At 32.0% G+C, this 15,108-nt stretch overlaps 1 protein-coding gene across 3 annotated transcripts in view; it reads left to right on the plus strand.

The window, feature by feature from the left end:
• LOC117180887 overlaps positions 1 to 15,108 on the plus strand; it is a 266,828-nt gene that overhangs the window by 115,276 nt on the left and 136,444 nt on the right. For all 3 annotated transcript variants that reach the window (XM_033373464.1, XM_033373466.1, XM_033373465.1), the window contains exon 4: positions 2,229 to 2,772. In XM_033373464.1, coding sequence (XP_033229355.1) covers positions 2,229 to 2,772 — 544 coding nt within the window. The remainder of the gene's footprint in view (positions 1 to 2,228; positions 2,773 to 15,108) is intronic.

Genomic DNA, 15,108 nt, shown 5'->3' on the forward strand with positions numbered 1-15,108 from the left:
GGGAAAGGATTAAACAACCACAGCAGGGTCCTATTAGGATCAGAAAAAATTAAATGTGAACATTATTGTGCAATATAATAGTTTTTAACATAGAATGTAGACAATTTCGCATTGTGGTCTGTGCACAAATGTGGAGGGTAATGCAAAGACCGAGCGCAGAGCGCGAAATAAATATATTTTTGAGCACGAAGCGCGAGAACCAACAGTTTCGCGCCCTAGACACGCTCAAACTAACGAGCGAAGCGAGCCGCGCACGTAGCGCGCTATGAGAATGTGCCCGTGAAGCGGCCGGATTTTCTTGTTTGAAATTTAAAACTTTGTTAACTTAAATTTAAAAAATGGGTTTTACTTTCGTTACACACAAATATGTATATAATGTTTCATTAGACAAAGCTGAGCATTTTTAGAAAATAATATTCGATATTAAGTAAAAAAATGTGTGCTCAGTGCTCATTCAAAAATGTATCATTGAAAAGCGTTTGTGCCGAATTTTTGAAAAAAATCCCGTTACGTTACCGAAAAGAAACATAAATGCAGGGTTCGCAGTCTAAACCTGTTAACTGACATTTTTTCGAAATTGATTTCTACATTCTCATCATTTATGATAGAGAAAATATTAGAATTGTCGGAAATTTGACACCACACGTTTCTAGACCCCCTGAATCCGAGAATCAAGTTTTTACGATGGTGTCTGCCTTTCTGTCCAGCCGTCCGTCCGTAAATACGATAACTCTCGAAAAAATGAACGGATCAAATTGACCTTTGGTGCACTTTTTGTAGATCCTAAAAGAAAGGTCGACTTCGTTAACCAGCTATTTTTGATAAAAATTCAAAAAGTGAGCGCATTTTGAAAATTTTTTAGATAACTTTTTTTCTGAATTTAAAAATTCTATATGCGGATATTTATAGTATTAAAAAGGATGAACAATTCATCCTCAACACTTTTTTCGATAAAAAAAAATATTCTCAGAGTTGCATTTAAAAATTTTTTTAAACCAATCGAAAATTAAAATTTGTACCCAAACAACACGCGATATAGAAAAAAGTCAAGAGAAGAAAAACATTGCTTTTTGAAAATCCTGCGAGATTATCATAACAAATTTTTGAAAAAAAAAATCGATTTTTTGGTCAAACTATCCAGAACATGAAAAAAGATGAATTACAAAAATTGTGATACAAAAAAATCTACAAATTCGTTCATAATTACTTCTTGATTGGTCGGGTACGTGTTGTTTTATTTGTAAAAAATAACATGGAAAATAAAAAATATATAAAATTTGTGGAAACACGACCAAAGTTGCAAAAAAAAAGATTGAACAAAACCTGTTTACAAATGTCTGTCGAAAATCGAGCGCGCAGCACAAGTGTCACGGTGAGAACGTGTAGCTCAAAGCCAACAGAGCTTTGAGGAACTTAATCTTTGACTATACTTAATTAAATAGAAAATTCAGAATATGAAGATTCATAAAAATACTGCGATCTAAGAGATATATTTTTGATAAAGCTTTATTCAAGCATTCCAAATGGAAAGAATAAATATCAGAGCGCGATATAACTTATTATCGAGCACGAAGCACGAGACCTAGGCGCGCTCAAACTTGCTTGCCGCGGGTACAGCGCGCGACGAGAGTGTACCCACGAGGCGGGCAGATTTGTTTTGTATTTTCTGGCAGATTTTTTGTATTCAGTTAATATCCCGCAAACAAAACGGTAAAATTCCTTGAAGAATCACAAAAAAATTACAACAAATTATCATGGGAAATCTCGGGAACGACTGAAAACGAAGTTTCCACAATTTCCAGTAGATGGCGTCACATCACAGAGTCCCGTTTTGCCCCTGTCGTCATTTTGCCCCATGTTCCCCTATACGTAATTTCATATCGACCATAAGGGCCTTTTTCATGCGGACGACCACATATCATCTGATATTTAAACACTTCCTAAATTTCCCATAATACTGAAAAATAATAAAATTGGCACTTGGTATCAAGGTGTAAACTCGCTCATAGATATTTTAGTATACAATCTAGAAAACAATTGAAAGTTGCGAAGCGCCCAGTCTCAATTAGTTCGTACTAATTAATGTTTGGAAAAGCGTTACGGGAATCCGGAAAAGTAGGTTCTACTGATGCTTATCCGGTGTACAATTGCACGCGGGATGTTCACGGTTCTTTATTTTTTTTCTATGTTTCTTCTTTCGATCCACGATCGACCTGGGTCTATTGAAGACGAGAAGCTCGATGGCAGCGGCAGTGAGTGCAACTCCGTGGTACCGAAGAAGAGACGCCGTAGGAACGGTACCGATCACGAGAGATACGAGGACACCTCGGCCTTTGGCGAAGACCTTCCGACGTCTCCAAGGTCGTCCAGATCATCCAGATCATCAAGGTCGTCAAGGTCTTCCGGATCCTCAAGAGCGAGTTCTCTTCTCCAGTTTGAATCGCTCGAGAGGACCTGCGCCACTTTCTCGCCATCCTGCTACAGTTTCGACTCTCTCGAGTACGCCAATCGATCCAACGCTTCGAGGCTGGAGAACAACACATCGCCCGACAGCCTCGAACAGGACTACGAGAGGGTGGTGCCCAACGGCTTTCCGGGTCCACGGGGTGACAGTTTCCCACGGATCAGGCCTTATCGTAGCTTCGAGAGTCTCGACACCTGCCAAAAGGATCGAGACGTGGGACAGGAAATTGTGTCCAATGGATTCGCACCTCTTTTTTCTAAGAGGAACGACGATTTATCTAGGACACGCAGGAGCAACGGGAGGCAGAGGTATGTATCCTATCACTTTTCCGATATTTAGTCACTAGTCTAGTTGAATTAATAGCCGCTTATTTGGTAACACTGGGTCAACTAGGTTGCAACCCCAGTGCTGTATTTGCTGTAGATGCAGCCCAGGCCAGGCGCGAAGATTTGAATACATCAATTCAATTTTTATTTGTAACGTTCTAGAATTGACAAAAAGTGTTGGATGGTACACGTGTTTTACTAGTAAAGTTTGTCATTTCATTTTATAACAATTAACATTGATGACTTTAAATCGATTTTGCGCACTCGATTAAGTTCAAACAGTTTAAGTAATCTGGCACTCCTAATGCCATTCTAATTTCTTTTTGAGGATCTAAATCTGCATTTTTTTATATGGCAGTATCTTTAAAATACATTAAATTCAGTTTATTTTATATTTTATTACAATTGTGCGAATTACCTCAACTGTCTGAAAATTCAAAATTCCGACCTATCTAACTAATAAGGTTCTATCTCGGAAGATGCAGAACTCGATGTTTCAGCATCTCATATGGATAGTTTTAGGAACATTAGCGTTTTCAGTCAGATGTCAATTTTCCTTATGTATCTTCTGGAATAGAAATTCAATAGTTGGAAACCTCTATTTAGTTTTCAATCAAAATCTTTTAATGTCATGTCACATTTATCTGATTCCTACATTACAAACATTTTTTTAACAGTATGCTAATACCACACGAGGTGAGATATGGAACTGAAAATTTTGGAAAATACAAAAAGTGGACTAAGGAACTTTCATGTAATAATAATTGTGTACAATTACAAAAAAATTATTTGTTTGAAAACTTTTTTTTGTAAATGTAAAAAAAGATTAGTGCATAAACTTTCATTGGCCCCTTTTTTATTTTCGAAACGATTCAGCTCGATATCATTTCATGTGCAGTTTGCACGGTTAAAACAAATGTCCGTAAGGAAGGAATCGGCTACGTTTCATATGTACATAAATATAGATTTTTTATTTCTTTTAAGGGCATGTGACACAGCTAAATACCTATATTGCCGACCACAGTTTTTCAGTTCACTGAATGTTTTTCTGAACCTAAGAACTTTTTATGTAAGTAAAATATCGAGCTGAAACTTTGGGAAATGTATTAGAGTACAATAAAGTCTTTTTTCTGAACCTCAACATTTTTTTAACGTTCGAACTTTTTTTATACATAAAATATCGGTCTCAAACTTTGAGAAATGCAAGAGCCGAAAGAAAACTACGTTAAAGTACAAAGCTTAATAATAAAAGATGTAAAAAAATATATTTCAACAATCAATTCCAACGGCATCAGCCGATAACATTGTACACGAAAATACGAAACCTGGCGGCCACTAGACGAGGCTCTAGAGGGTTCGTATTTTCGTGTACTACGTTACCGGCTGATGCCGTTGGAATTGATTGTTGAAATATTTTTTTTTTACATCTTTTATTATTAAGCTTTGTACTTTAACGTAGTTTTCTTTCGGCTCTTGCATTTCTCAAAGTTTGAGACCGATATTGTATGTATAAAAAAAATTCGAACGTTCAAAAAATGTTGAGGTTTAGAAAAAAGATGAAATAATTGTCAGTGAAGTTCCTACCAAAATGCAGTACCTAAACGTACTTTATTTTACTCTAATACATTTCCCAAAGTTTCAGCTCGACATTTTATTTACAAAAAAAGTTCTTAGGTTCAAAAAACATTCAGGGAACTGAAAAACTGTGGTCGGTAATATAGGTATTTAGCTGTGTCACATGCCCTTAAGTCCTGCATTAGTGATGATGATGCTTGATTTCAATGTTAATTCTGCAAAATGTTTGTACAGCTATATTCAAAAATTGGAAACACTATATTATTAATTTTAGAGATGCATCGTTATTATTCTCACATACGTAGATAAGATTGGAAATGAAAACTTGAGCAGTGCTGAAAATAAACTTAACAAATTTCAAAGAGATAAGACTTTATTCAAAAAGGTAAAGGCAATTTGGCGTCTAATTGCAGCCCTGGTCACTGGGATATAGCTTAACTTGCCTCGGGCAACTCATTTTCAACATTTTACTAAATCCCAAAAAGTTCAGGTACATTTCTATTCACACATTATTCTTTATGCAAAGAAACTCATATTGATTTGAAATGATCTTTGTGTTTTACAGAATCATTTCAATTATCACAGAAATGTCAAAACTCGGTGAGTTGTTTTTAAACTGAAATCTAAACTGTTCAAGTAGTTTCAAAATTGCAATAAAGATCTGCAAGGTCCGTCAGTTCCAAATTAAAATCCAAATTGTTTAAAAAATCTTTTCAAAATCGGGTTTTTATACGTTTATCAGAATTTTGTCCTAACGCAATTGGGCTGAGAAATGGAAAGCTGAAAAAGTAAGTTTAAGTTTAACATTTTTTGCTTGCAGACAAATAAAATGATAGCCATATGTTTTTCTTAATGTATTCTGTTGATTCTTGTTTCGCCGGATTTTTTTGATTTCTTTTCTTTTTAACTTAAGAATAAAAAAAGTGCAAATCGGGCAGCAGGGTCTTATACACTTGAAGGAATGTCAGTACAGAACAAGATAACTAAAAATGGGCATTTTTCAGGAAAGCGAAAAAACATTCCGTAACATCTAAATCATCATTTTAAGATCATTTAAAAATAAATGTGGAATTTGACAATCTCCAAGCGACACTGACCACAAAATAAATCAGGCTTGCCTGTGGATTTCGATAAAAAATGTAATCTTCAGCTTGAAGAGAAGAGTAAAAATTACCTCCCGAAATGTTGAGTTTATGAATGAAGTTATAAAAAACTTTTGATCTAAAAAAGGTAGCCAACTAATTTTGTCACAAAAATAAAAACTTCCTCCAGAGTTGTGGGGAAGCTAAATAAGAATAACAAATGTTTGATACAAACAAATTATTCTGTGCGGAGAAAATAAAAATTTATTGTGACGATATCGCACTGAGAGAGACAATTTTTTCGGTGAAAGCATTATTAAAAAAAATGTGTGTCTTAAAAAGGATAATAGCGTCTAGAAATATCAATTCTGGAAGGGAGAAAAAAAATATTTTCGCGCTAAAATACCACGATAATATTTTCACAATTTAAATAATAATTTTTTGGTTATTAATATATGAAAAAATGAGATTTTGAAATATATTTTTATTATAACGTGTGTTTGATATTTGAAGAATTTTTTATGCTGTAAGGCATAAATACATTTGCGAAAAAAATTTGATTATCTAATTCTGTAATACCAGTAAGCCACCGTTCATTTATATTTCGAAAAGAAAAATATTTTTGGTTTCCTGTTGGGAAAATTGTACAATGTCTGAAAAATGGTTAGTTTTATCAGTTTTCAAATTTTCTGCAATATAAAAAAACCTAGTTTTTGTAGTGAGAAAGATTTGTATAAAGTCCACTGAATAAATTGTTTTGTTGCCTTCGGTTTCTGTTCCAAAATTGGTTCGATTTCTTAGTCACCTGTATATAAAATTACATATTTTCAACGAGCCTGGAATTACACCATTAAGCCATTTCCCTTTCGGGGTAGGCGTGACTCACTCGGCAGGGGAAAGGAGTAGTGTGTGGATGGGATAGAGATTTTTCAGAATAATTTTTTTAATAGTCAAATTCTAATATTTGGCCCTAATTTTTTTTTTTAATTAACATGACTAACCAAACTTTAAAAACGCGCAGAGGTACAAATATATTAAATTAACATTTTTCTAGAAGCTAGAATTGTAAAGTGCAAGATGATAAAGTGCCGATTTTTGCATTTCTAAGAAATTTAAGAATACATTTTGCAACTTCAAGAGGATTATTATTATTATTATTGTAAAAAAATTTACGCTATTCCTTTTTTTTTTAATTTAAAAGCCAAAAGTGTAATCCCGGTTCCTGTTGAGTGGAGCCGCAGAGCCGAAAGAAGAGGATTTGCTTTCAAGGAGATTCCACAATAGGATTTGAGAAACCGACGCAGACTTGACATAGCAGTAGCTTGGACGTGATACGCGTGCATGTATTTTCAACTGCTTATATTTCCATGAATCGTAAAATCGTAAAAATAAACAGTTGAAAATACATGCGCGCGCATCACGTCTAAGCTACTGCTATGGCAAGTCAATGCTACGTCGGTTTCTTAAATCCTATTGTGGACTATCCTTTAGTTTCGTAGCGATAATAATGGTCTAGCTGGATAACTGCGTCACGTTGCGCAGTATTACGTCAGGGCCTTGACTGTTTATATTCGGAAAACTCTGCTGTGAGTCAAAGGTCACAGCCAAAACAGTATTCTACTCGGGGTCCGACTGTAATTATACTTTCAAGAATTGCAATGTTATTATTGATGGTATTGCTGAAGAGAGGAAAGATTATTTTCCATAACAGAATTTTAAAACATACAAAAATGATTGACTGGAAAACTTGTATTTTGACCTTGAGCATAACGCCAATGTTAAAGTTAAATGCGTTTAATATAGAAAAAAACCGAGGGGCTATTCACTCACGAATTTAATCATTTTAATGATTAAAATCTTCTTAAATCTCGTATATATAACGCAAGATAGTAAGAAATAAAGAAAAATAAGATTAGATAAGCATCAGTAAGCTACAGAGTTTATTAGAATTAGAAATCAGATTTTAAGCAAGGAAATCCCTATTTAGCTTACTGAGTAGCACGGTACAGTGAGAATAACGACAAATAAGGGCGAATAAGAGGCAATAAGAAAAAGAATCTGGGAGAACTTGGAATCGTATGCGACGAGTTTCGCGCATACCGCCAGCGCAAAATCAGCTGAGCCGAAATAACCTCGAAAATTCAAAAAATATGTAGATTCTCCGAGATATTCTCAATTATAAAATTATCGATGACAAATCTGAAAAATGAATTTTGTCATTGGAAATTTTGACGATAAACAATAAATCGTAATTATAGATAAAAAATAATTCAAAATCTGTTTACAATAATTAACGAATATATAATTCCAAATGAAAAAAGGCGAATCATCGATGTGGAACGTAAGACAAAAAGTTAATTTACCATGAAATGAATTTATTTCAAGTTCTGTTCCAAAAATTAATGCCACATCACATAGGAAAAATTAGTAGAAAATGTATACTAAAAAAATGTAATCTCGAAAAAAATGTTCTTATCTAAACATGAAAAATTCTCAATTTTGAAAAAAAAAATTTATTGTGTTAAAATATGTATAATTACTTCAAAATACAAGAATCATCGAAAATGTAAACAAAGGAAGTAATTTTTAAGTAAATTCGAAAATAAGTTTCAAATTGATAGCCTTTTTGATTTAAGAAATTATATTTTAATAATTTTGCCTATGAAATTCCATGAAAATTATTTCTGAAATTGAACTTGAAACTAATTCAGTCAATCATGCTCTAGATTTTTTTTTTACGTTTTCAGTCGATGATTATCCTTCTTTCGAATAAGAATTACTTGTTTGTTAATTAACACAATTTAATTTGTACAAAACAATTAACGATTCATTATTGTTTGTCAGAATTTCCAATGACAAAATTGATTTTTTCAAAGTCGACATCGAAAATCTCATATTTGAGAATCTACATCATGTTTAAATTTGAAATTAATTCCTAATTGAGACATTGGTTAGATTGCAGAATAGGGGCGTCACCTTTCACCTCTGTTTTGTCTGCAAAAAAATTTTGTTTGGCAACAAACCATTAGAATCTTTAATTTCAATGATAAATGAAGCGATTTGATTAGGCAAAAATTGAAAATTATTGTTACTTTTGTTACTATGATGTCTCAAATATGGGCCTGTCACGACATATCGTAATGATCATATTTAACGAGGAGTTGGAAATGGGTAGTGATGTCACCAACATTATTTTTTTTATTAGTTGTAGAGGTGCCTTACCGCCCCCATGAAACGTTGGAAAAGGGTAGGGTTTTGACGAAATTATTTTTGTAACCTGTGAAAGAGGTGTTTCTGGTTGTTTGGATGTTTAAAAGCACCTAAACGGAGAGTTAAATATGATCATTCCGACATCGTTGTACCCATATTTAAGACATCATAGTAACAACAGTAACAATAATTTCAAACTTCTGCCTGGTCATATCCCTTCATTTATCGTTCAATTAAAGATTCTTAAAGTTTGTTGCCGAAAAAACTGGGTTTCCAGCCAAAAAACAGTTGACACCCCTATTCTGCAATTGCACCGAGACATTTTTAACTATAAAATGGAGAATTGATTTACTTTTTCAATTTAATTTTTCCACAATTGGTTATATAATTTTTAAATTGAAATAGCAGTTTTATTATTTAATTGACATTTAAAATAAAGTTCTTTTTATACTCAGCCTTTTCTAATAGTAAAATTGACTATTGTATGTTAGAATTGTGCAATAATTCTTGACATTTTTTAACGAAAAATTGACAATTCAGTAATAATTCACTTAATGTACTATTAATTAATTAAATTTTCAAATTTCTACATTTTTTAATTCATAAAAGTTTCGAGCATTTAAATGATTTCTAAGAGTAAAAGCTTAATCTCAAGTAGCGCGGATAACAATGAATAGCAAGAGCATTGTTTGCTCTTCTAAAAATAAGGCGAAATAAATAATAATAAGGCGGAATAAGACACATGTCTCTGCGCTAAGAGAAGAATAGCGCAAAAGAAAGGCACACAAGTTAAAATACCTTAAGTATCTTATCAGAGTCTTGATTTAGCAAACTATTACTAATTTAGACACTGAAATCATTTGAAATAATGAACTAGCTTACTGAATTTTTGAGATAAGTGAAATCATATTCGAGAGTGAATAGCCCCTCGGAAAAAACGTTACGTATTGGGGGAGGGTACGAAATTGTTAGGGAAAAGCATGACGTATTTTTTAACGTCTCCGTACCCAAATTTAAGAAATGCATTTTTTTTAATGGAAGATTATTTATTAAAAAAAAAAGATTCTTTACAATTAAATTTGCTGTATCTAATTTTCGAAAATAAATTATTTAATATCTAATATTATTATTTATTTAATATTTTATTAATGTTAAAGTTATTTATTGGTGATTACTTTTATTAGTATTTCAAATTTTTTTCATGGAATATAATCTTTTTTTTCTTCGGCAATACCATCAATAATAATATTGCGATGCTTGAAAGTATAACTAAATACATTTATGCCGAGACTAGCTTTTCCGCAGGACAAATACCTTAAGTATCAGACTAGGAGTACGTATTATGCGCTAATTAAAAGATAACCTAAACTGCAAAAAATCTCTGAGTGAATTTTCCCAAGCATTGTGTAGACACTACATTTCTCAAATTTTCCAGAATTTTTCAAAACATTGTTGTAAATGCGATCCAGTTTTCGTGTATATACAAAACAGAAGCTCGCAAGTAATTTCGCGAGACAGATCAGCGAACAGAAGGTCTCTTGTCTACTGACCTTAAACCTCGAACCGGTTAGAATGTTGGCACCGTCTATCGTCTAAACGTATCTATTGCCTCGTGACCTACACTTTTCTTGGTCTACAAGTGTCAAACTTGACCCTGAAGGTTGCGGTTTTCTTTCTGCAACTGTATCAATTGGCTCTATTAAGAATATCCCAAAAGTTATATAATTTTATTCCATTTAGATATTTTGTTTTACGAGAACTTTTTCCAAGTAAATCATTTTTGTAGAGCTTTAAATAAAAATTTATCGTGCAAATAATTAATTCATAAAAACCCTTTATTCTCAAGTTAAGTATCAACAGAAGTTAGATAGATTTCCGTGTCGTTTACCCGCATCTTGAATGCTTACATCGGATAAAGTATGCCGCATTCGCAGAAATTCGCATTCATGTCATGTCACTCTAGTTTAAAATTAACAAATATAAGTGCCCGTGGCTACGGGTTTCGACATTTTTGTACAAATAGCCAGATTTTTTCAGTTCATGTACACTTTCAAAATAAGCTTTCACCTTTACGTGTTTAAGGTAGATTTGATAAATATTAACATGTTTGGAACGCAACTTTCATACTTAAGAATACTGTGGGTTTACAATATTATTTAGAGTGTATTTACTTTCAACTTTGAATAAATCTTAAAAATAATTATGGATGAAATCCACAACTTTTCGGAAAATATTTCGAAAGTTAGAACGATGTGTTATTAGTTTTGTAAAGACTAAAAATAAGCTGTAGAAATGGTTGCAGTTTTCTATGCCTGAAGGATGGGAGTACCTAGAAGTATAGAAACCAACATTTTGATCGAAACTGGGTTAATTGTATATCAAAATCAAATATATGGTGGTAAAAGGAGTTTTTTTCGAAACTAGAAGTTCATACGCGCGCTTCGCGCGCGACCCGCTGATTTACTTACAATTATTTTATTTAAAAATTAATTTTAATATGATACCGCGATATTCATTTTTGCTTTAATAACTTTTATTATTTGTACACGGCTACCCTCTCAAGATGCAGAATGAATTATTGCGCAACACTAAACATTTTTTTCAAAGGTAAAAAAAATAATAATATGTTTAGAAAAAACATATGAAATGTCGGTGCATACCAATTTTCATAGAAATACATGGTGAATGATCTCGACTGGAGAAGAGTCCAAATGTCAAGCCATTTCGAGCGCCTCTAGCACTTGGATGCGTGACCCTCTACGATGTACGACTGGGTTGTGTTCTCGAATTTTGAAAACCCGGCCAAACTCGGAAGGTGGTTTTCTGCAGTTTCCCTTTCATCTGGCCAAATGTTTAGGCAACTGCGAGTAATTAGAATAAACTCGTTTGTAACCGCATTGTAATTAAATTGTACTAAAATTCATACAGACTATTATGAAATTACTGTGGAAGAAATTAATAAAAAGAAATAATTACTGAAACTAATGAAAGTTAAAGTTTTTCCATTATACAGTTTTAATTTCTTTTTTAATTCTTATTAAATATATAGTGCATACATTTTCTCATGAAAACTAATTTGTTTAAAATGTTCAAATAGTTAAAAATCTAAAAAAACAGATAAGTTCTGAATTTGTTTGTGGAATTTATTTTAATAATAAATCATTAGTGTAAATTTACAAAGTGTCATAGTAAAAAGTGATTGGAAATGCAATCTTTGTTGATTCCGTAAACAAACTAACCCTATTTTTCAAAAAATTCCCAAACTCTTAATTTGCCCATGAAAGTGGTTTAAATAGTAAATCATGAAAATTTGATTATTATAAATAATCAGAAAGACTTTCCTAGTCAAATTTGTAAAAAAAAACCGAACCTTTTCGATGAAAAATAGAAAAATTCTGAATTTTTTATGAAAGTTCTTTAAATAATTAATAATTATTATAAATTTAACAAACAACTTAGGAAAGATTCTTCGAAAAGATATTCTTAGTCAATTATGTTAAAAAATGTAACCTACTCGTAGAAAGAAAACCAAATTCTTAAATTTTAAATTGAAATTGTTTCAATAATTAATATTTCTTGTAATTTTAAAGAGCAACATAGAAAAGAGTCATCCTATAGACATTTTTAGTTGACTCCGTAAACAAATTCACTTGTAGAAAAAAGGTTAAACTCTTAATTTTACAATTAAAATTCTTTTAATAATTAATAGGCCTTGTAAATTTGCAAAGCAACATAGAAAGCAGTCATCGGAAGAAACCCTTAGTTGACTCCGAAAACACATTGACTCCTAAAAAAAGGCAGTTTTAGTTTTTTAATTGAAATTGTTTAAATAATTAATAGTTCTTGTAAATTTGAAAAGCAGCATAAAAAGAGTCATTGTATAGAAACTCTTACTTGAATTCGTAAAAAATTAACTCGTAGAAAAAAGGTCAAACTCTTATTTTTAAATTGAAATTCTTTAAATAATTAATAGATTATGTAAATTTGAATAGAAAAATAGAAAAGATTCATTGGATAGACATTCTTAGTTGTCTTCGAAAACAAATTGACTCGTAGGATAAAGGCCAAACTTTAAATTTTTTAATTAACATTGTTTAAGTAATTAATAGTTCTTGTAAATTAAAAAAGCAGCATAAAAAGAGTCATTGTGTAGATATTCTTACTTGACTTCATAGAAAAATTAATTCGTAGAAAAAGGTTAAACTCTTATTTTCGAATTAAAATTCTTTAAATAAATAATAGTTCTTGTAAATTTACAAAGCAAAATAGAAAAGTCACTCGATAGACATTCTTAGTTGACTCCGTCAAAAACTTGACTCGTATCAAAATGGTTAAACTCTTAGTTTTAAATTGAAATTCTTTAAATAAATAATAGTTCTTGTAAATTTACAAAGCAAAATAGAACAGAGTCTTCCGATAGACATTCTTAGTTAACTCCGTTAAAAAACTGACTCTTATCAAAACGGTGAAACTCTTAGTTTTTAAATTGAAATTATTTAAATGAATAATAGTTCTTGTAAATTTTCAAAGCAACATAGAAAAGAGTTATCGTATAGACATTCTTACTTGAATCCGTAAAAAAATTGACTTATATAAAAAAGGGCAAACTCCTAATTTTTTAATTAAAATTGTTTAAATAAGTAATAGTTCTTGTAAATTTACAAAGCAATATGGAAAAGAGTCATCGGATAGACACTCTTATTTGGACTCCGCAAACAAACTGGCTCTTCCAAAAAAGGTCACTTTTAGTTTTTTAATTAAGATTGTTTAAATAATTAATAGTTTATATTTCTTGTAAACCTACAAAGCAACATGATAAATTAAATGCATTCTTTAAAAAATAGCCATTTATGAAAATTGTTTAAATAATTACAATGTTTGAAGATTAAATAAATGTTTTAAAAAACATATATGAGCTCCACTCGAATTCGGCACGATCGCTAGGAATGTTTACATCCATTATGTAAACAGATCCCTCGAATGTGCTTTAATGCCTTAGAGCTAGCTTTGAATGAAATTCAAGTCACAATTGTACTTACAATTCAAACTCCAGACTCGACTTGTATCCCTAGCATTTACCGCCGCTTAACGGAGCACATCAGGGCTAGAGCGCACTTCGGTGGAAATGCCTTGGTTTCATAATACACAGCTCTGTTCATAACCTAAAAATGATTCTATATCGCATTTCGGTGCGCATGCATTGCCTTCATAATAGGTTCCGCTGATCACGATTCTGATCTCGATTCCAAAGAATAGGCGGCGCATTTAAATCCAACCAATAGGTGAAGAGATAATGTGGCTTCAGAATTCGAGATTATATCGCAACCTCTTTTTTTATGATAGGATGATAGCATATAATTTTTTTTAAGTGTCTAAGAAAATTATAATTAAAATTTATTTACAATATTCACATAGTAATATTTTTTCAAACTTTTAGCATTGATTTGAAAAAAATTATTTTCATTTGATGAAAAAACAATTTTGCATATTATTTTCGAATCTTTAGGATAAAGAATTCTGCCATACTGTGATATCGCGATTTTGAAAGTTTGATTTTTTCGAAAAAGAATAATTTTTTTGTATCAAACAATTTTGATATTCTCATTCAGCATCCCATATCTGGTGAGCAAGAAATTGAAATTTTAACTTTTAATCGCTCTCCTAAGCCGATTTTGAAAATCTACAAAATTTTAATATTAAAATTCTCCGTCGATTTTCTCGGAATTGTCAAACTTTTTTACATTAAACTTAATATAGGGAGCTTCCATAAAGGATGTTACAATTTTTTGGCGAATTTTTTAGCCCCTCCTCCCATTGTCACATTGTGTCTCTGCCACAGACTGTCCCCCCCCCCCCCCACCCCACTGTGACATCCTTAATGGAAGCTCCAATATACGCATTAAAAAATTGAATATCTCGGGAGTAAGTTTATATTTTTTAATTTAAACATTATATTTTTTGTCGCAATCCGCAGACAAACCTGCTTCAAGTTTATTACATTGTACCTTTGAGCCTCTCAACTTCCACAGCTATTTCTTTGAACCTGGATAACCTTTTAAATTAAAATTTTTTGGTCCCAATTCAGCAGTACTTCAGATCGACGTGGACTTTTGTTTTCACGTTAAATAATGATTAAGAACTTAAAGGGTACGGATCTGGACCCGGACCCTTTAGAATTTAACCCTTAAACGGCCAAAACGCCACTACCGGTACACTGCTTTTCAACGGCCAATAACTAAGACTATTCGACGCTAGAAAAAATTGAGACACATATATTTTTATTGCTTAAGATCTCCTCTTTCCGACGGTGTCAATGAAATTCCTCAAAAAATTTATTTATTATCCCAATATGCAGTTTAAACAAAAAAAAACGTGATTTTTCGTGCCTATTTTTTTTTGTGAACCATTTTCCAAAGCTTTTCGAGTCTGTAATTAACCTGGAATCTCACTA

The sequence above is a fragment of the Belonocnema kinseyi genome, chromosome 9 (assembly GCF_010883055.1).
Source record: "Belonocnema kinseyi isolate 2016_QV_RU_SX_M_011 chromosome 9, B_treatae_v1, whole genome shotgun sequence".
NCBI lineage: Eukaryota > Metazoa > Arthropoda > Insecta > Hymenoptera > Cynipidae > Belonocnema > Belonocnema kinseyi.